We start from the raw sequence: 22,260 nt of genomic DNA, 5'->3' as shown, positions 1-22,260 counted from the left end.
TTTTTTTTTTGGCTCCGCAGGGCTAATGTCTGTCTAGCATGCAAGGTTTTAGTTTGTCGCTCTAGAGATTGGATAATTGACCTTTATTCAGCAAAACTGTATTTTGCAATGCTGTTACCTGTTTTTGTTTTGTTTTGTTTTTTTACTGAACTGTTGGGTTTCCAAGCTTTGGAAGCTGGTTTATGTCTTGCAAATTTTGAGGCCTGACCTGAAGTGTATTCATGAAAATAGGACCTCCCAGAATTTGTTACTATTTCTTCTGAGATGGATTTGAAATGACAGATAGTTTACATTCGAATTATGCAATATTTTACAGGCATAGAAATAAATGTTTAAGCAACTGCAACCTAAAACAATGGTCCCTTCTTCCCTCCCTCCCTCCCTTTCTTTCTTCCTTCCTTCCTTCCTTCTCTCCCTCTCTCTCTCTCTCCCTTCCTCTCTCCTTCCTTCCTTCCTTCCTAACTTCCTTCCTTCCTTCCTTCCTTCCTTCCTTCCTCTTTCTTTCTCTCCCCCCATTTCCTTCCCTCCCTCCCTCCCTCTCTTCCTTCCTTCCTTCCTTCCTTCCTTCCTTCCTTCCTTCCTTCCTTCCTTCCTTCCTTCCTTCTTTCCTTCCTTCCTTCCTTCCTCTTTTTTTCTCTCCCCCCCATTTCCTTCCCTCCTCCCTCCCTCCCTTCCTTCCTTCCTTCCTTCCTTGCTTCCTTCCTTCCTTCCTTCCTTCCTTCCTTCTTTCCTTCCTTCCCAGGCTTATGAAAAACGTTTTCCAACTTGCCCGGAGATCCCAGTTTTTTTGGGTAGTGAGATCCTTCGCGAATCCAAGAGTGAAGACGGAGCCGTTCATATCATTGAAAGGAGTTGCAAATTGAACGTGGATGCACCTCGTTTACTTAAGAAAGTAAGAACTACAGTACATTCCTTCTAACAGTCCTCATCCTTAAGCTATCCCCAAATAGCCCCTTAGCTCTTCGTTTGCCTTTTGCCCTTCTTGCTTTTCTCCTGTTTCTTCCAGATTGCTGGGGTGGAATATGTCTTTTTCATACAGAAAAACACACTGGACTGGAGAGAGAGGACTCTTGTGATTGAAGCCCACAATGAGACCTTTGCCAACCGGGTCATTGTCCTGGAGACATGCAACTACTCGGTCAGTAATCTAACCGTGAGATTTCTCTGATCCTGTGCAAAGGGCAAGGGGTTGGTTTGTATTCTGGCCTTTTTTTATATAATGGAGATCATTACAACCCTCCATCTTCATCAGCATCATCACCAGCACCATCAGCATCAACAAGAACACCACCATCGTGCGAAGGACACTAGCCAAACTTGAAATAGCAATCTTGAAAGGTCTTAAAGAGGCTGTTTTTCAAAAGGCAACTGAACTGCTTTTTTCTTGAAAAAGATGGTGTTTTGTTCTTCACCAACTGATAAGTTTCTTGGATAAGAAGCGAAACTCCTCTCCTCCTCCTCCTCCTCCTCCTCCTCCTCCTCCTCCTCCTCCTCCTCCTCCTCCTCCTCCTCCTCCTCCTCCTCCTCCTCCTCCTCATTCTCTTCTAGCACTGATGATGTTATTTAGATTGGTAATGAAATGCCTGCAAGAAAACAACCAAGCTCAGAGAGCACCAAGGACCCTACAGTCTTCTTCTTCTTCTCCTTCTTCTTCTTCTTCTTCTTCTTCTTCTTCTTCTTCTTCTTCTTCTTCTTCTTCTTCTTCTTCTTCTTCTTCTTCTTCTTCTTATTCTTCTTCTTCTTCCTTCTTCTTCTTCTTCTTCTTCTTCTTCTTCTTCTTCTTCTTCTTCTTCTTCTTCTTCTTCTTCTTCTTCCTCTTCTTCCTCTTCTTCCTCCTCCTCCTCCTCCTCCTCATTCCCTTCTAGCACTGATGCTGTTACTTACATTGTAATGAAATGCCTGCAAGAAAACAACCAAGCTCACAAAGCACCAAGGATCCTACAGTCCTCCTCCTCCTCCCCCTCCCTCCCTCCCTCTGCCCCTCCTCCTCCTCCTCCTCCTCCTCCTCCTCCTCCTCCTCCTCTTCCTTCTTTTTCACAATCCAGTTGCCTTTTGGAAAAAAAACACCTTTGAGACAGCTATGACCTGGATGACTGAGAATCTCCATAGACAATCTTCAAAGGAAAACAGGTTTTGCTGATATATATGTTTGGGTCGATCGTTAGATCTACCAGTACGGAGATGGTCACCTTGTACCATCTATTTACTCTTATAATTGAGTCCCACAAACTCTTTTTCTTCCAATGAAGTCATAGACACCAGAAACAAGACTTCATATTTGGTTTTATTTTTATTTTTATTTTTTCTTATTTGCTCCAACCCCACCACCATTTAGCTAGGAATTGCACGATGCTTGTAAGTTTGTCTTTTGGGTGAGCAGGTGACTGCCTTTGTCTGCCCCTGACATTTAAGAAGCGATCAAGGCAATAAAATACCTTTTTATGCTGGGTCGACAAAAGTCCAGATTGAGTTACTGACATGCTTGATTGGTCCCTCCTGGAAAACACAGCTTCATGAAAACTTAGACGCTTGGAAACAAGTGCTATTTCAGATGACCTCCACTGTTGAGGCCACAAAATGCCACGTCTGCTTGCTTGTGGCTGTTTTAGAATACAGTTGACATTTTTATCCTACCGTCACTTTGCTTTTCGCTCCGGTCTGTCAAAAGATGACAAGGCAAATGTAGGTCAGGAAAAGAAGCTGCAAAAAGGGAAGATGTGGAAAGAGCTAGTGGTCAGAGTAGTGTGACCAGTTGTAAAGGACCCAATTTTACAACCCTTTTCTGTGTGGTGATCATTAAGCAAATGGTCACGCTCATTAAGTGAATCTGTGGCTTTTTAAGCCAATGCTGTGGTCCTTTTTTTAAACCAAATCCATTGATCGCTGTAGGGCAGGTTTTGCTAGAAAAGGGAAATAAACAACCAATTTCAGAGAAATTTCTCCTGGATAGGAAGGGAAATGGGAAAAAGAAAAGATGTGGAAAATTATCTTGGAGAACTAGTTTCCTAGTTCCTTTTTTCAAAACTCCTGTCTAGGTATTGCTGGCTGGGTTAGTTTCTAACTCTGCCATTTCTTCTATGAGGCAGGTTCATCCGGAGAACGAAGATTGGACGTGTTTTGAACAGTCTGCATCCCTTGACATCAAGTCGTTCTTTGGTTTTGAGAGCACAGTGGAGAAAATGGCAATGAAGCAGTACACAGCCAACATCAAGCGGGTGAATATTGATCTTCTATAGAATATGGGAATAAAATAGAACATGGGAATAGAATAGCAATAGCAAGTATATATATACTGCTTCACAGTGTTTTACAGCCCTCTCGAAGCGGTTTACAAAGTCAGCCTGTTGCCCCCAACAATTTTACCTGTCCTCATTTTACCGACCTCGGAAGGATGGAAGGTTGAGTCAACCTTGAGCTGGTGAGGACTGAACCCCTGGCAGTTCGCAGAATTAGCCTGCAATGCTGCATTTTTACTACCGCACCACCACATCTCATAAATAAATAAATAAATCTGGATTGAAGCTAGATCAAACAAGATCCAATTAGAGCAGTGGTTCTCAACCTGTGGGTCGGGACCCCATTTGGGGTCGAACGACCATTTCACGGGGGTCGCCAAACAACGCAGTCCGCCATTTTTTCCCCCTTTTCCTTAGCTGTGCTACTCCCTTTTATTCTGTTGGCTTTTGAAAGCCAATAGAATAGACTCTCTTGAATAGAGTCTAATTCTGTTGGCTTTCAAAAGCCAATAGGAATTGTCCAGGCTGTCTCTGCCCTGCTGAGCCCGCCAAAAGCCCCATTCTGCAAACGGTGCTGCACCAGTTGAGTAGTCCTCGACTTACGACCGGTTGAGTAGTCCTCTACTTACAACCGGTTGTGGGGGGTCGCGGCATTAAAAAGGTTGAGAACCACTGAATTAGAGTCTTTTGCACAAAATCCCTTTGTGCCATTGAAAGAGATCGCACAGGCTGATTCTAAAATGTAATAAATCAACTCCTTTCAGGGCAAAGAAGTCATTGAGCATTATCTAAAGGAGCTGATATCCCAAGGGATCACTTTTATCCCTCGTTGGACTCCTCCGGAGGCCAAGGAGAGTCTCAGGAAGAAGAATCATTCCGGGAGCAATAACGGTACAATATCGCAGGAATCCCACCAGCACGGAAGCGAGAAAGAACAGCGAGGCAACGCCTGCCCTTCGGGGGAGGCCTCAACTCCTGAAGGTAATGGCTTATAACAGCTGGATCCGTGGCAGCTGGTTCCATTAGCATCACCATCCCATATCTTGACCACTTTGGATTTTGACCCCGGTACCGCTACTAATCTTCTCCCCGTTTGTTTTCTAACGCACTACTTGTTAACTGTGCAAGACTTATGCTCAAGATAACTCGGAGAACTTAATTTTGATTCTTGGACTTCTCCTGCTCCGGGGCCATCTCATTCTTGATTTAAGTTGCAGTAAACTTGCACTGGGAAGAGTGACCAATCCTATTGTCCTCTCCTATGGACCCAGCCTAGAAAATCTCTTTCTTTCATTCTCCTCTCTGCCGTGTGTGTGTGTGTGTGTGTGTCTCGTCTTTGTTTCAAGAGGCTTCTGGCACCGCTGCAACCTCTGGATCTTTCTCCTCCTGGCACAGCGTCTGATGAGCTGGTTGGATACGGATGCCCATACAAAGGCTGGCTGCTTTGGGGTGTTTTCCTCCTGTCTCCCTGGTCCGGTGGGGCTGCACTTGTCTACTCACCTTGTAAAAACGTTGCAGTCTTTCCAGCCAGTTTTTTTTCTTCTCTCCATTGGCCTCGATGACATTGCATTTCTCTTCCCAGCAATCTTGGAAAGACCTGAGCAAAAAAAAAAAAAGGGAGAGATTGATTTGAAATTCGGCTTGTCTCTCCCAGTTGATTTAAGAGAATTTAGAATCCTTTTTTTAAAAAAAATGCCTAGGATCTCTTAAACGGTTCCTGCCACTGGCGTCGCACAGATCAAACTCTTTGGCAGCTCACACAGTGAATGTCCTTGTGATGTCTGATATGTTGACTCCAACCACGGGGCTTCAGCAACCATTGCCGGGTCAAATGCCCCCCCCTCCACTCCCAGATCATGTCATTATAGTTACCATTCCATCTCCATTGCAGGATTGTCCAAAAGAAAGGGGGAAAGGAAAGGGAATCGAGGTAAGACGAACCGGGAGGATAATAAAATGTGCACGTTGAGTCCAATTTAAATTTCAACTTTTTAAAATTATTATTATTAGTGAAATACAGGTAGCCTGTGACATTGATTTTGCTTGTCGGAAGGCCGCAAAAGAGGAATCGTGTGACTCTGGGATGCTGCAACCGTCATAAATACATGCCAGTTGCTAGCAGCCAAATTTGAATCACATGGCCATGGGGATGCTGCAAGGGTCATAAGGGTTAAAAAAAACAGTTATATCGCGTTTCCCCCCAAATAAGACGCAACTGGAAAATCAACCCTAGCATGATTCTTCAGGATGCTCATGATATAAGCCCCCCCCCAATAAGCCCCAGTTAAGATTGTCAACCAGATGGATGCATTCAGTACCGTATTTCCCAGAATATAAGCCCTAACTGGAAACTAAACCCTAGCATGATTTTTCAGGGTGCTCGGAATATAAGCCCCACCCCCAAAGTAAGCCCCAGTTATGATTGTCAGCCAGATAGACGCATTTAGTACCGTATTTCCTCCAAAATAAGACCTAACTGGAAAATAAGCCCCAATGCTTATTTGCTTTTGGAGCAAAAATTAATATTAATCTTATTTTTGGTCTTATTTTCGGGGAAACACAGTAAGTCATTTTTTTTTCAGTCCCGTTGTTACTTTGCATGGCCGCTAAAAGAATGGTTTGCAAGTCAAGGATTACCTGTACAGGTATGTGTCGACTTAACGGCTATTTGTTTACAACCAGCCAACACACTTCTGACTACTACAGCATCCCTACAAACACAAAAGCAGAGTTTGGGTGCTTGGCAGCCTGCATATATTTATAATAGTTGCAACATCCATCTGTGATTGCCATTTGCAACCTTCCTGGATGACTTCCAAGAAGCAGTGTTTATGGGGGAAGCCAGACCTAATAATAATGCAGTTGGAAGGGACCTTGGAGGTCATCTAGTCCAACCTGCTGCTCAGGCAGGAAACCCTATACCTATACCTGCTTGACGACTGTAGCCAAAGTTATAAAATCAAGGGTGACTCCCTTAATAACCGTCTTGCTTAGCAACAGAAACCCTTGTCCTCCTTATGGATGTAATTCAAGGATTACCTGCACGGTAAACAAAGAAAAATAATATATCAGTGATTGCATAAGAAAAATATATATATATGCACTACAGTGCTTAAAACGAACTTACTCTCAGAGTAAGAGGAAAAAACAAGGGAAAAAAGTAAGCTGTGTATGTCAAAATAAAATTAATTTAGTCTGTAATATAGGTCATGTAGAAATGTATTGCTGCCTCTTCTTGGGTTTTTGTTTTTTGTATTATAAAGACCTTTCCGAAATTGATAATGAGCACATATCCTGCATCCATTTCTCATCATCAGGACCCATTTATTTCCACCTATGTAAAATCAGTCTGTGCTAAGCCCCAGACTTGATAAGACCAAGGTTATTTATAAAATGTCAAATTCTGTATTTTGGGAAGATGAGTCAACATCACAATGACATTTTTAACTGCTGTTTCCCCCAGAACTGTATATTAACTTCTGTTCTAACTGGAAATCATGAGCGAACGTAGCTGGAAAAATCCACGGAATGTGCATCAAAGAGCTTTCGATTGTCTTGCAAGAGCAACAGAAGAATTTTGAAGGACCCGTGTTTTTAAAACATTCTATGAAAGCCTCTTGGGTTGTGGAAGAACCGTTTTTGGAAATAACAAACTTCAAAGGCCATCCTTGTAGTTATTGAACCAGGTGACAGGTAGTCCTTGTTTAGTTGCCACAGTTGGGATTGGCAGTTCCGTCACTAAACAAAGTGATGGCTAAGAAGGAAAATATGTGACTGCAAGTGACTTTTTCTTTCTCCCATACCCCATTGGATTGCTCACTCTAGCAGCACTGGAATAATTAATATGGAGGGAATTAATGTTCATATTTACATTCATTGGAGAGAAAGGGTAACGAGAGTAAGCAGGCACACAATAGGGAATGCATATAAGAAGCAATGCATTGGTGCCAGTAGCCTGAAAATGCTACACAAGCAGCCAGTCTGCTCCCCATTAGATATACCCCATCAGGAAACAAGTTAGACACAAGAAAAATTGCCTACAGAAAATGTTTCATTTTTTTTTCCCCCTCCCTGTCCCTTGCAAAGTGAAGAGATTGGAGAGAAAGGGATTTCAAACAAGTAAGCAGGCACACATCAGGCTGTTTGCATAATGTGCTCATGGCTGCCTGTACTAGACTATTGCTTTCCATTGTACGCCTGCTTATTCTCTTGTAATCCCTTCTCCAAACTCTCTAATCTGCAAGAGGGATAAAAGGAAAAACAACAGCTCACCCAGAGGACAAGCCTATAAATGGGGATCATGGGACTGAGGAATAGTGCAAAAGTCATACATTCAGGCACTGATTGTAAAATCATTTTTTTCAGCACTGTTGCAACATTTGAATTTCAGTACTCCAGTGGTCACTGAACAAGGCAGTTGGTAAGCAAGGATTAGTTGCAAAAGTCTACATGCTGTCTGCAAGCAAGTGGCAAGAAATGCTTTAGTAGCCTTACTCTCCCATGGCTGATTTTTCTGAGCTTCTCCCATGGCTGTTTTTTTCTGTCTCCCTAGGGGACAAATTGGATGCTGATTATATAGAACGTTACCTGGGACAATTAAGTCCTTTGCAGGAAAGCTGCTTGATCAGACTTCGCCAGTGGCTGCAAGAAATGCAGAAAGGAAAGGTAAATGTGAAAAGGTAAAGGTTAGTGTTAAAGGTAAATAACTCGTGTCTTCCCTGGATGCTCCTGTCCCACTGCTGATCCTGTGAAGGAACTGGGAGCAGTTTGCATTAATGGTTGACCAGTCAAAGGAAGCTGCATTCTAAATCAATTTGCTTCTATCTGGAGGACTCTTTGAATGATTTTCCTTGCAGTGCGACTTCAAGATGTGTTTATGAACTGAAAATGCTCTATGCAGTTGAGCTTGATTGCTGGTGATGCTGTGTTGCTTTCTTGGCAACGCTATGGATGATTCTACCATGCCTTCTCCTGGAATATTTTTTGGGAGGGACCTTCCATGGTCGCTGTTTGGATGGTGTAATGATAGAAGTGTTGGACTAGGTCAGGGGTAGGCAACCTTGGTTCTTTTATGACTTGTGGACTTCAACTCCCAGAATTCCTGAGCTAGCATTGCTGGCTGGGGAATTCTGAGAGTTGAAGTCCACGAGTCATAAAAGAGCCAAGGTTGCCTACCCTTGGACTAGGTCTAGGATCAGGGAGGGCTGGGTTCAATTCCACAATTTATGGAAGCTCCTGGATGACTTTGGGCCAGTCCCTCCTTCTGAGCCCAAGAGCCAATAGATGTAGAAGGGAAATTTCTGGATTAGCATCAGGAGGACCCATCCTCAGCCGTGGAAGCCCCCTGGAGGACTTTGGGCCAGTCCTTCCTTCTTTAGCCTTACAGCCAAAGTGAAATAGAGGTTAAGATGGACTAGGAATGAGGAGAACTGGATTCTAATACTCCCTTGACTACAGAAGTTCTTGGAATGACAAGAGCCAGAAGTGGTCCAGCAGTAGACCTGGTTGTAGTCCACTGTCACCCACAAAAGATCTCTGGGCCACTTTGGACTTCTCTCTCAGCCTGGATATGATGAGATTCCCATTGAGATTCCCATTGAGGTGGAATTCCAAATCTAATAAATAAGCCGAGCATTAACTTAACTCTCTCTTTTGCTCAGGTTCCCAAAGATGAGTACATCCTCCGTTTCCTGAGGGCTCGGGACTTCAATATTGACAAGGCTCGGGAAATGCTCTGCCAGTCCTTGGCCTGGCGAAAACAATACCAGGTGGATTACATTCTGCAAACGTGGCGGCCACCTTCTCTTTTGGAGGAATTCTATGCTGGGGGCTGGCATTACCAAGACAAAGGTGAGCATCTCTCTGTTTCCCTCTGCTCAATGCCAGGGCATGAAGTTGACCAGTCGGTGAGTCAGTTCATCATTCAGTTATCTTGGGATGACTCTGGGGTGGGCTTCTTGACCATTGTTGTTCAACATTTAAAACTGTCAGGTGGGAGAGATCCAGTCCAAACTGATTTATTGCTAAATGGCCTATGCGCAGGAATCTTCTCAACAAATAGCGCCTTCTTGGAGTTAGTTAAGGGTCAATTGAATTCAAAGGAAGTTGGACTTAGTAGGGATTCTAGTCTATGGGAAATCTAGACAGCATACTCAAAAGCAGAGACATCACCCTGCCAACAAAAGTACTATAGTCAAGGCCATGGTTTTCCCAGTTGCAATGTATGGCTCTGAAAGTTGGATCCTAAGAAAGGCTGAGCGCCAAAGAATTGAGACCTTTGAACTATGGTGCTGGAGAAGACTCCTGCAAGTCCCCTGGATTGCAAGGCGATCCAACCGGTCAATCCTGGAGGAGATCAACCCCGACTGCTCTTTAGTCAGCCAGATCCTGAAGTTGAAACTCAAGTACTTTGGCCACCTAATGAGAAGGAAGGACTCACTGGAGAAGAGCCTGATGCTGGGAAAGATGGAGGGCAAGAGAAGAAGGGGACGACAGAGAAGGAGGTGGCTGGATGGAGTCACTGAAGCAGTAGGTGTGAGCTTAAATGGACTCCAGAAGATGGTAGAGGACAGGAAGACCTGGAGGAACGTTGTCCATGGGGTCGCGATGGGTCGGACACGACTTCACAACTAACAACAACAACAAGGGATTCTAGACTGACTCTCCTTTTTAACTCCACCCCTAGGTTCTGCCACTTCTTCAAATACTTTATTGTGAAGGCTTTTGCCCCAATGCATGTATAAGTAATTCCAAAGAGAGCTGAGAAATAAATAAAAAAAAAGGTCTTCTATCATGGCAAAGGCTCAGTGTCCCCAACGTCTTAATATCTGTGATCAACGTGAATTGCAGTGTAGTTACCACAATGCAAAGCCTGCCTTTTTGTACTTCGGTGTCTGGCCCAGAAGACAGACTAGGACAATGGCCTCCAACCTTTTGGGCTTCAAGGACCAGTTCAGCGGAGAGAGGTTTTTCCATGGACCGGGAGGTGCGTGGTTTCGTGTGCTGCCGGTATCCCATGGATGGGACATCGCTTGCTTCTATTTACTGGTTTCTGGCAGGCCGTGGCCCAGTGCCGGTCCACTAACTGGGGGTTGGGGACCCCTGGACTAGGAGATTAACTCCATGGGAAAGCTAAAACGATGTTGGTTGAGAGTGGCTATAATAATGGAATTTTGTGAGTCATATTGTGCTGTATCTCCTCCATTCTTACATGCCAGTGAATTAGGGAGGTGTCTGTTTGAATCTTCTCTGCATATTTTCTGTCTGTTAAGGTGTGTTTCACCCCTCTGTCAAGGTAATCTTCCTTGCTCTTTATATTACATCACAACGTTCTATGCAAATATGTAAGTTATTTGCCATTTGTGGTTCTCCTCTCCCCCCCCCTCCCTCCCCAGAATACCCATGGCTCTGAACAGTGACATTTTGGAGTGTGAATATTTATTGCCACATTCCCATCTGGTCCATTTCCAAAAATGCATTATTAGTAGCTATTTTCTTCAGCTGACTGGTTTGAATCCTTCACAGTACAATATTGAATTTATCAGTAGTTCTGCAGCGCATCAGAAAATTATTAGTCATATATACAGTTAGTACTTGATTGACATCAGAGTTGGTTGTAAGTCCCTTTTTTTGTTTTGTACTTCTAAGTTTTACTCTCAATAATAACATAAATCAAAGGTGTAGGTCAAGGTTGCAGGCTCTATGCTGAGCTGTTGTGGTAAGAATCTTTCATTTCAACAAGCGGCTGGCAGTTGAAGGATGGACAAATGCTAATTTGCATGTTTCTGGACGCTTATTCCATCTTTTAGGGCAGGTTTTTTTTCAGCTTCTGTGTTCTTTCTTTGTTTTTCAAGATGGAAGACCCCTCTACATCCTTCGCCTTGGGCAAATGGACACCAAGGGTCTTGTGAAGGCTCTGGGAGAGGAATCGCTTCTTCGCCATGTGAGACACACCTTTAAGTTAATAACATACTTTAGCTTTGACCACGGTCCTTTCTGAAAGGACTTCTGCCAAGTCTTAAAGTTTTGATAGGCATAGTGAAGGCCAAGTACTGAGACTCTGGGATTGTGTTCCTGCATTGTGTAGTTTTCTTTAAGACATTCAGATGTCTTTAAAATTGTGGGCACACCTTGTCCACTTATGACAATTAATGACAATCTAATAAAAGTAATATAACCTCATTAATCAAACTTGGAAATTCAAAAGATCTAACAAACAGCACTTTAAAAATTCTCAGCATCCATAGTGGTTGAGGGCAGTGTTTTTCAACCTTAGCAGTTTCAAGATGTGTAGAATCCAGTTCCCAGAATTCCCCAGCCAGCTCCAGGAAAGAAGAAAGCAGGGTAAAAAATTATGGGAGTTGGTCAATGGATTTTATAGTTGGCAGGGAAATTTTGGGAATTGAAGAATACATAAATTAAAGTTGGCTGGGGAATTCTGGAAGTTGAAGTCCACACATCTTAAAGTTGATTGGGGAATTCTGGGAGTTGGAATTCACAAATCTTAAAAGTTGGTTAGGGAGCTGGTTAGGGAGTTTTTTTTAATGCACCCTACAAAGTAAACTAGCATTCCTTGATTTCTTGTAGGGGTTTCTTTGAAAGCATCTCCAAAACCTTCACGGCCAATTTTTAAGGCCAAGCAGATCAAGATGAGACTGTTGAGTCTCTCTGTCTCTCGCTCTCTCTGTCTCTCTATGTATCTCTCTCTGTCTCTGTCTCTCTCTGTGTCTGTGTCTGTGTCTGTCTCTCTCTCTCTCTCTCTCTCTCTCTCTTTCTCTGTCTCTCTCTCCCTGTCTCTCTCTCTCCCTCTCTGTGTCTCTCTCTATCTCTGTCTCTCTCTTTCTCTGTCTGTCTCTCTGTCTCTCTCTGTCTGTCTCTTTCTATCTCTCTATCTCTGTCTCTCTCTGTGTCTGTCTTTCTCTCTCTCTCTCTCTGTCTCTCTCCGTCTCTTTGTCTCTCTCTCACTCTGTCTGTCTCTCTGTCTCTCTGTCTCTGTCTCTCTGTCTGTCTCTCTTGTCTGTCTCTCTCTCTGTCTCTCTTTCTATCTCTCTCTGTCTCTCTCTCTGTCTCTCTCTGTCTCTTTGTCTCTCTGTCTCACTCTCTCTGTCTGTCTCTCTCTGTCTTTCTCTGTCTCTCTCTTTCTCTGTCTCTCTCTTTCTCTGTCTCTCTCTGTCTCTCTGTCTCTTTCTATCTCTCTCTGTGTTTCTGTCCCTCTCTCTCTCTCTTTCTTTTTCTCTGTCTCTCTCTATCTCTCTCTATCTCACTCTTTCTGTCTCTCACTCTGTCTGTCTCTGTCTCTGTTTATCTTTCTCTGTCTCTCTGTCTCTCTCTGTGTGTGTCTCTCTTCCTGTCTCTCTCTCTCTCTGTCTCTCTCTGTCTCTCTCTGTTTCTTTCTCTGTCTCTCTGTCTCTCTCTCTCCCTGTCTCTCTCTCTGTCTCTCTGTCCCTCTGTGTCTCTGTCCCTCTGTGTCTCTCTCTGACTGTCTCTGTCTCTGTCTCTCTTTTTCTCTCTTTCTATCTCTCTCTGTGTCTCTCTCTCTCTATCTCTCTCTGTCTCTCTGTCTCTCTCTCTCTGTTTCTCTCTCTGTCCCTCTCTGTCTCTCTCTCTCTCTCTCTCTCTCTGACTGTCTCTTTCTCTCTCTGTCTCTCTCTTTCTATCTCTGTTTGTATCTCTCTCTGTCTCTCTGTCTGTCTGTCTCTTTCCCTCTCTCTGTCTCTCTCTCTCTTTCTGTCTCTCTGTCTGTCTCTCTCTCTTTCTCTGTCTCTCTCTTTCTCTCTCTCTCTTTGTCTCTCTTTCTGTCTCTCTCTGTCTCTTTCTCTCTGTCTCTATCTCTCTCTATCTCACTTTCTGTCTCTCATTCTTTTTCCCTCTTTGTCCCTCTCTGTCTCTCTCTCTCTTTCTCTTTGTCTTTCTCTCTGTTTCTCTCCCTCTCTCTCTCTTTCTCTGTCTCTCACTCTCTCTGTCTCTGTCTTTCTCTCTCTGTGTGTCTCTCTCTGTCTCTCTCTGTCTGTCTCTTTCTGTCTCTCTGTCTCTCTCTCTCTGTCTCTCTCTCTGTCTCTCTCTGTTTCTCTGTCTCTGTCTCTCTCTCTTTCTCTCTGTCTCTCTGGCTCTTTCTCTGTGTCTCTCTGTCTGTCTCTCTCTCTGTCTCTCTCTCTCTCTCTCTGTCTCTGTCTCTGTCTCTCTGTCTATGTCTCTCTCTCTGTGTGTCTGTCCTCCCTGTCTCTCTGTCTCTCTCTGTGTGTGTCTCTCTCTTTCTCTCTCTCTCTGTCTCTCTCTTTCTCTCCCTGCCTTTCTCTGTCCCTTTCTCTGTCCCTCTCTCTGTGTCTCTCTGTCTGTCCGTCTGTCTGTCTGTCTGTCTCTCTCTCTCTCTCTCTCTCTCTCTTTGTGCTTTCCCTAGGCTGAATTACTCTTTCTCCTCTCCTACCCCTTCTGAAGGCAAGAGATTAAAGGATTCCGTTAGGCATTTGTCTATCAGTTGTAAAATCTAATCATTGTGTCCAAGACCTGCAAATGAGGAATATTTTCAAATCTCACAATCCAATCTCCTTTGTTTCTGTTTTCCTTTCAGGTCTTGTCAATAAATGAGGAGGGACAAAGGAGATGTGAAGAAAATACCAACCTCTTGGGCCGCCCCATCTCGTTAGTATGCATCTCATTATGCAAATACATACATTGAGATAGAATAACTTTATTGTCACTTTAAATGTATACTAATTGGCGTAAACTATACATACGTATATAACAATATTTAGGATAAGTCAGCAACTTGCTATATTAAGGAGACTCCATCTGTGTGATTATCTCTTTAACAAGTTATCTTTTTCATACTTTTGAATAAAAGTAAGGAGAATTGGAAGGCTATTTTATGTGGCCTCCCAACATTTTACATAAGGAATTGGTATGTTGGCCAGATCCTGTGTCTTGAGAACTAGTGATTTGAGGAATGCCAGTGTACAGGTTGCAAAAACCGTCTTTTGTTTGTTCCCTTTCAGATCCTGGACCTGTTTAGTTGACCTGGAAGGGCTGAATATGCGTCACCTCTGGCGCCCTGGTGTAAAAACTCTCCTTAGGATTATTGAAGTTGTTGAGGACAACTATCCAGAGACCTTGGGGAGACTGCTGATTGTGCGGGCACCAAGGGTGTTCCCTGTTCTCTGGACATTGGTGAGGAAGGATAAAAGGGGGGAAGCCCTATTTTCCCTTTGGGTGGACTTTCAAGAAAGTTTTTAAAAGTAGCACAGAGGTTATGATTATGAATTTATTTTATTTTGTAAAGTGAATTTTGTTGTATAACTATGTTGGATAAATGGGAAATAAAAAAATTTTAATAAAAAAAATGTAGCACAGAGGAAAATTGTTTTTAATGCTAAGTTCATGCTACTGGATAGTTTCTTGGTCCAAATCTGTTTCTAAAACAATTGCAACTCATTTTATGCATAATTTATGTTTTAACTACGGCTCCTCTTTCCGCTGTAAATTTAATCTTAAGGATTTGCACCATAAGGGAGGAAAAAACATCTTTTTATGACTTCTTTATTTTGTACATGGGAAAAGTGTGGAACACAGCAAAAACATTTCTTTGGAATAAAAAACAGTTTCTGTACTTCAAAGTTCAGGGTCAGAGTTAAAATGGCAAACAAAGGGTGACTTTATTTCGGTTTCTCGAGAAAGTATTTCAGCGAAAGTATTATGAACTTTGAGTATTTGAGAGAGCAGGTGATAAATAGCAACATTTTCTCCTATCCATTTTAGGTGAGCCCCTTTATCAATGAAAACACCAGGCAGAAGTTCCTCATTTATAGCGGGAACAATTACCAAGGCCCTGGAGGACTTGTGGATTATCTGGAAAAAGATGTGATTCCAGACTTCCTTGGAGGAGAATGTGTGGTACGTTTGGGTAATGTCTGTGGCGTATAATCCTTAGTTAGACCTTCTTTGGATCTTAACGCTCTTAGCAATGTTTGATAACATGAGTATGTCACAGTCCTAATATTTAAGACAGGGTTCTTCAAACTTGGCCCTTTTATGACTTGTGGACTTCAACTCCCAGAATTCCTAAGCCAGGCACATGTGCTTGGCTGAGGAATTCTGGGAGTTGAAGTCCACAAGTCATAAAAGGGCCAAGTTTGAAGACCCTTGATTTAGGAGATCCTTACCCATATTAAGTAGTGTCAGCTGAGGATTGAGTTTGACTTTCAATAATTGATTTTGAAAGTGTAAACTCTTAGTGAGGTCGTAGATATACATTTTACATGATGCAAAGCAACCCATCCACATTCAAGGGCTGAAGCTGGTGGTGAAAACCGACAATTCTCAGTCTAGAAGAGATTCGTTACGTAAACTGGGAACATATGTCTGAGATTTTGAATGTCCGTTGAATGTTCTTCAACCCTAAAGGGTTGGAGAAGATCTAGGGTTTAAATTCCGAGACTGACGTATATCAATAGACATTGATGTCTAGGTTCTGAAGTTGAGAGAATTGTGTATGTATGACTTCTTGCTTGCTGGCCGACTTGAATATGTGAAATTTTACTCTTGGTTAGAGAAGGGCCGAGTTCCTGGAGAATCAGTAACCTGTCACCCTGCATTTAATCTTGGCAGCAGTTTAGAAGTGGTTGGCCCTTGCTTCTTGGGATGCCTTTGCATTCCTGATTAACTTCCAATCTGGCCTGCTCTTCCTTAGGTCTCTGTCCAGAAAGAATCCATCAGATCAAGAACAAATCGCGCCTTTTGCGTTTAGAGAGAATTCTGAAGAAACTTTCATAACTGTAGACCAGTGGCTCTCAACCTGTGGGTCGGGACCCCATTTGGGGTCGAACAACCATTTCACGGGGGTCGCCAAACAACGCAGTCCACTATTTTTTTCCCCTTTTCCTTAACTGTGCTACTCCCTTTTATTTTATTGGCTTTTGAAAGCCAATAGAATAGACTCTCTTGAATAGAGTCTAATTCTATTGGCTTTCAAAAGCCAATAGGAATTGTCCAGGCTGTCTCTGCCCTCCTGAGCCCGCCAAAAGTCCCATTCTGCAAAGGGTGCTGCACCAGTTGAGTAGTCCTCGACTTACGACCAGTTGAGTAGTCCTCGACTTACGACCGGTTGGGGGTCGCGGCATTGAAAAGGTTGAGAACCACTGCTGTAGACCGAAGTTTAGGAAAATTAACAGGTCTTCCTCATTGGAATGTTGACATTTACCAATGCATCTTCTCTAACTATTCATTTGTCCTCCCCTCCCCACAGTGTAATGTGCCTGAAGGTGGACTTGTCCCCAAATCGCTGTATCAAACAGATGAAGAGTCTGAAACCGCGGATCACATTCGTCTCTGGACAGAAACCATCTATCACTCTGCAAATATTTTCAAAGGGGCTCCCCAGGAGGTAAAACCAGAAAGTTCTGTTCTGTCCCAGCCTATATGAGTCCTTGTTAACTCACAAAACCCTCTTTTAACAAGTAGGCTGGAAATGCAGGAAAAACAAACCCCTTTTATTAATTAGGTACAGACCTGCAAAATGTCCCAAAAGCAAAGGCAAACAGGACACGATGCAAACGGCGAATTGTCCAAAGGCAAGGCAAACAGAACATGATTCCATGAAACTTGAATCCTTTGCAAATGGTTGCCTTCAGCAAACAGCACTGCCCACACCTTCCCTTTTTGTTATGCAGCCCCAAGGCGTGGCTTCTCAATGCCTTCTCCTCCTCCCTTGGAGTCGCCCCATTGCCTCCCTCTGTCCCGCTCTTGTTGCCTGTCTGCGTTTGCGAGCGTCTATGATGTCTTCCAGCTGTGAGTCCTCAGAGTCTGACTCAGCTTCCCAGCACAGCTGGGTCTCAGCCTGAGCACGAGTGGAGGGGCCAGGCTCTTCATCAGACTGTAAGTCCTGGAGCTCATCAGAGCCTTCCTCCGACTCTGATGGCTCTCTAGGCCCCTCCTCCTCCTCCTTCTCCTCTGATTCCCCGGACTCAGCTGCCAGGTCCACTGGCTGGCACGGAATCACAACAGGTTCAATGGAAGACACAGTAGGTATATTCTACTTTTCTAGGCCACCCAACAATGACTTGATTAAGGTTCTGAAGAAACAGGAAGAAAGAAGAATTTTGTTTCCCCATATTCCTGGTGTCCTGTCCCTTCAGCTGCTGTGAATATGTTATGCAGGAAAGAGGAAAGATTTAAAACTCAGTTTCTTTGTAGGCACTTCAATCCTTGGCAAGAAGTGGTAGGCTTCTGTATTTCTGGGGGGGGGGGAATCTCCAGCCAGGCTGGAGGGAGATATTAAGACGTGGTTGGATCCAGAGTCTTTGCACTGGAAAACCTCCCAGTGTTGCTCGGATCTTAGAAAGTCTAATTTTATCAGCAGCCTCCCTGAAGAAACTGCCTGGACATAAGATTTTTCTGTCTTCTCAATCTAGATAGTTGTAGAGATCCTGGAAGGTGAATCTGTGATCACTTGGGATTTTGACATCCTCAAAGGAGATGTGGTGTTCAGCCTCTTCCATTCCAAACGAGCCCCCGAGATTGTCCGCAAGGAATCTGCCATGCCAACTGCTTTGACATCTGGGGAAAACGTTCAACTCATTGGCAAGAGTTGGGTCCTGGGAGTGGACTACAGCCGCGTGGAGACTCCTTTGGTCTGCCGTGAAGGAGAGAGCATCCAGGTCAGATTGTCCCCCAAAATGGTTTGTGCCACCAGGCCTAATCCTGATGAGAAAGCAAGCTTTTCCTATAGGGCTGAGCCAAATCTGTGAAATTTTAACATGGACTAGAGATCCCTCAGTGACCGATGGAGGCATTTGATTGGCTGGTTGCATTGTTAGAAAGCTTTCTGCAGCACTTGGTTGATGATCAGATCTCTGCGATTTGTAATGTACCTAAGTGTGAAGAGTGTTTTGCCACTCCTAATTGCACATGAATTAACTTAGTAAATTAAGAAATGGGTTGCAGGGCAAGTTGAAAGAGTAAAAAATAATGCAGTAGTAAGCGATTATCATGGGAAATGTGTGAGAGATAGACAGATTGACAGGTAGATAAATGACAGACAGATATATAGATTGATAGATGATATATGTATGTATGTGTGTGTATATACAGAGAGAGAGAGAGAGAGAGAGAGAGAGAGAGAGAGAGAGAGAGAGAGAGAGAGAGAGGGCAGGTAGAGACGGGTAGATGGATGATAGATGACAGATGGTATTTAGATTATAGATAATAGAAAATAGCTAGATGATATCTGTCTATCTATCTATCTATCTATCTATCTATCTATCTATCTATCTATCTATCTATCTATCTATCTATCTATCTATCTATTGACAGACAGACAGACACAGAACATTCCCTGTGTCAGTATTACGTGGCATAAAAAAACCCAAAACTACTGTATCTACAAAAAAACAAACCCTGAATCGAGTTTGTTTCCAAGTCCATGTCTGAACCTAGAAAATACATGCCAGATGTGCATCTTTCCAGAAAAAATATATCTTCTTGTTATACTATATTACCTGTATGCAGCCTCAGATAAGTATCCAAGGAGTTTCGGGCCATAGATGGTTTTAGTTCCTGAACCCTTCAGAGGATGACATCCTTTGTACGCTAGCTAGAAAGGCTTATTTTGGTAAGAAACCTTAGGGGATCAACTCAGTGGCATCCACGGGAATCTTTACAGAACCACAAAGAATTTACCTTTCGGATCTGTCCTTATTTTGCGACAGCAAGAGGAAAGAGGCATTTGAAACTTAACTCGGCACACACAAACAAGCCCGTCGTTTATCCCTCCCTGCCTGTATTTCTCCTTGTGTCTCTGCTTGCAGGGCTCCCATGTGACTCGCTGGCCAGGTTTTTACATCCTCCAGTGGAAAATGCACAGCCCAATTCCCTGCGCGGGGACCAGCCTTTCTCGGGTCGACGATGTCTTGGCTACACTCCAGGTCTCTAATCACAAATGCAAGATCCTGTATTATTACGAGGTGCTTGCATCCAAGGAGTTCAGGTAAGTGCAGTATTAGGGGAAACTATTTATTTATTTATTTGTATCCCGCCTTTATTATTTTTTACAAATAACTCAAGGCGGAAAACATATCCAACACAACTTCCGATTGTAAGTAGGAACCCGTTGCCAAGTGTCTAAATTTTGATCAGGTGATGACGGGGATGCTACTGTGGGAAGTCAGCCCCCAGAGAAGGAAATATTAAAAGGGCAGAAAAATATATTTCCTCCAAGGATATTAAAGAGACAGAAAAGCATGCCCAGTTTTTCTTAATAGCCCCAAGTCTGCCTCCCCCAAGCAGAAGCCAGCTCTGTACAAATGCAGATATAAACCATTAGGAAAGTTGGAGCTAGACGCTTAGGAAGACAAAGACACCTAAAATATGCATACCCCACCCAAACTCTAAGAGTCATTAGCCCCAGCACCAGGGAAGCAGGATATGACCCTTGGGACATAATAGGATTAATCCACCACCATCAAGAATACCAGAAAGGCACACCCAGACTCAGGTCAGAATACGTGACACAGGAAATACAAAGCCTCAAACAGGAACTACTCCAAACAAAAGGCTCCAGAGGGTATAAAAACCCACTTCCCACATGTGCTCAGCCCTCTTTTCTCTCCTCTTTCCTGCCAGAACCATCTTTTGGTCTGGCTCTTCAATAAACTGCAACCTTCTTTCTAAAACAGTCGCCATGCTGTTTATCCCCGGCTTGGATGAACCAGGATGAAGACTTTTCCTTCAACACTACCAAAGTTGTCACTGTGAAAAATGATCATAAGTCACTTTTTTCAGTGACATCGTAACTTTGAATGTTCACCAAACGGACTGAGGACTACTTGTAAATACCAGGCACAAAACAGCTCAAAGCAGATGTTCTGCTAGAGAGAAGTTCCCTGAGATTGGGCTCCAGCACAAATCCGAAAACTCGGAAGAGAAAAACCTTGATCTCGGCGACCGACCCAGATTGGATCCTGCAATTCCAAATTAACCCAGGCATAACACAGTTGGTTTTTTTAAAATATATATATATATATATATATTATTCATCGGAAAAAGAAAGTTGAACCAACAGCCTGGGTCACTTCTTTGTGTAATAGTTACTACTTTTAAGCTCATTTATCCTTGCATTAAGGACATTGGAAGGCCTGGAAACAGGATGCATCAGAGCTGTCCCTTAGAATATTTTCTTTCTGAAGAGGACTGTGTGATTCTAGGCACTTTTCCCTAAGAGCTGTAGATGGGGAGCATTTTCAAGGCAAGAGTTCAGCCTTTTATCTTTCCCCGCTTGATCATTTTTTTCTGCAGTGCCTCACCTCCAGGGTTTTTTTTTTTCATCTGATCGGAGATTCCCCACCAAGGAAGGGCAGAGGGAACATTAAAAGAAAAAGAGTTTTTCCTCCTTGCCAATCTCCCCTTCTTTGCAAAATGGGGGAGAATTGCCAGAAAAGAGGTTTTTCCTTTGAAATTCACCCCAGACATGCTCAGCTGGAGACCTCGATGCATCCCCCCTTTTTTCCCCTCTTCCTTTTATGCAATTTTTATTAGAAGGAAGGTAAAGATGCATGCACGCGAACGTAAAGTCAGAAAAAGAAAGAAATCAAAGAGAAAACCCAAAGGGCAAGAAACAGGAAAAAAAAGTAAAAGAAAAATAGGAAAGAAAGATAAGATAAGATATAAGATATAAGATAAGATAAGATAAGCATTATTGTCATTTTTATACTGTGGGCATAACGGCACACATCAAAAAGGAAATTTAGTTGCCCGCTCTCAAAGTGAAACACATACATGACACACACCTAAACATACTATGAACAGCATATGTATAGACCCACATCCCTACATATACGTAGCAAATAAATATTAAATACTGTCCATCTTGAATACATAACGGAAGGAGGAAGCTTGAGAGTTTGCAAGGTTAATGCTGTATGGAATGAAACTCTGGCTGAATCTGGATGTTCTGCTTCGGATACCACAAAGCCCCCTCCTCCCAGAAGGGAACAAGGAAAACAGGTCGTGAAGAGGATGTGTAGCGTCCCAGGCAATCTTGCGGACCCTGCCCAAGCAACGCTTCTGTGCTATGTCCTGGATGGGAGAGAGGGAACTGCCAATGATCTTTTTGGCCATTCTCACCACTCTCAGCACCACCTTCCTGTCTGAAGCAGGGATGCCTCCAAACCAGACTGTGATGCTGTATGACAGGATGTTCTCGATCGTCCCCCTGTAGAAAGTGGTCAGGACAGGGGAAGGAAGATGTGCTTTTCTCATGCGATGCAAGAAATGCAGGCGCTGCTGTGCCCGCTTCACCAGATTCTCACTGTTGAGCGACCAAGCCAGCCTGCTCGTTAGCTGCACACCCAGGAATTTGATGCAGATAGTTCTCAACTTACAACTGTTTAGCGACTGTTTGAAGTTACAGCCAGTGTCCTGGGTTCCTATTTGCCATTTACGACCTTCCCAATTGGCTTCTGACAAGGAAAGCCGGATTCTCTTAACAATGTGATTCACTTAAAAACAGCAGTGATTCAGTTAACAACCGTTAAATTAGGCATTGAAACCCAGACGATATGTTGCTGACAATATTTTAAGCGCTTGTGAGTATAAAAAATTAATATATATGTATATTTATATATATATATATATATATATAAAGAAAAGATAAATAATAGGAGAAAAGGGTATTTTTATTTTTGTAACCATACATAAAAAGTGCTTTTGTACTGATAATTATAATTGCTATAGAGAAAATTGGAAGCTTTCTTCTTTTCTAATTTCCATTTTTGTTTTTGCACGTTTGGCCTTTCCTTTCTTTCTTTTCTGTGTATTAATTCAAAAATTATCTATGCAAAAAAAAAAAAAAAAAAAACCCTACAAATTTCACCTAGGGGGAAGATGTGTTCTGCCTCCTCCCTCCCATGTTTTGCCTTGCTCTACCCATTTTGGGGAGTCAGACCCATTAACCAACTCTTGCAAAAGCTAAATGTGATTTTCAGCTGAGCCACGTGGTTGCTGTAAGTCATGGCAGCTGAACGCTGCTGCCTTTGCT

At 43.1% G+C, this 22,260-nt stretch overlaps 1 protein-coding gene across 3 annotated transcripts in view; it reads left to right on the top strand.

Annotated features, from left to right (window-relative positions):
- Positions 1 to 22,260, top strand: part of SEC14L5 (SEC14 like lipid binding 5) — a 63,454-nt gene that overhangs the window by 40,563 nt on the left and 631 nt on the right. For all 3 annotated transcript variants that reach the window (XM_039349813.1, XM_039349814.1, XM_039349815.1), the window contains 13 exons: positions 743 to 892; positions 1,007 to 1,138; positions 3,087 to 3,215; positions 4,001 to 4,217; positions 7,789 to 7,901; positions 8,897 to 9,086; positions 11,090 to 11,178; positions 13,804 to 13,874; positions 14,228 to 14,399; positions 14,988 to 15,122; positions 16,474 to 16,611; positions 17,639 to 17,884; positions 19,034 to 19,212. In XM_039349813.1, the coding sequence (XP_039205747.1) occupies positions 743 to 892; positions 1,007 to 1,138; positions 3,087 to 3,215; positions 4,001 to 4,217; positions 7,789 to 7,901; positions 8,897 to 9,086; positions 11,090 to 11,178; positions 13,804 to 13,874; positions 14,228 to 14,399; positions 14,988 to 15,122; positions 16,474 to 16,611; positions 17,639 to 17,884; positions 19,034 to 19,212 (1,961 nt within the window). The remainder of the gene's footprint in view (positions 1 to 742; positions 893 to 1,006; positions 1,139 to 3,086; positions 3,216 to 4,000; positions 4,218 to 7,788; positions 7,902 to 8,896; positions 9,087 to 11,089; positions 11,179 to 13,803; positions 13,875 to 14,227; positions 14,400 to 14,987; positions 15,123 to 16,473; positions 16,612 to 17,638; positions 17,885 to 19,033; positions 19,213 to 22,260) is intronic.

This window comes from Crotalus tigris, unplaced genomic scaffold (genome assembly GCF_016545835.1).
Source record: "Crotalus tigris isolate CLP2741 ecotype Arizona unplaced genomic scaffold, ASM1654583v1 scf7180000018301.7375997, whole genome shotgun sequence".
In the NCBI taxonomy this organism is placed as follows: Eukaryota; Metazoa; Chordata; class Lepidosauria; order Squamata; family Viperidae; genus Crotalus; species Crotalus tigris.
Note: the sequence above shows the minus strand (reverse complement) of the source record. Positions and strands in the feature narration are given on the sequence as shown.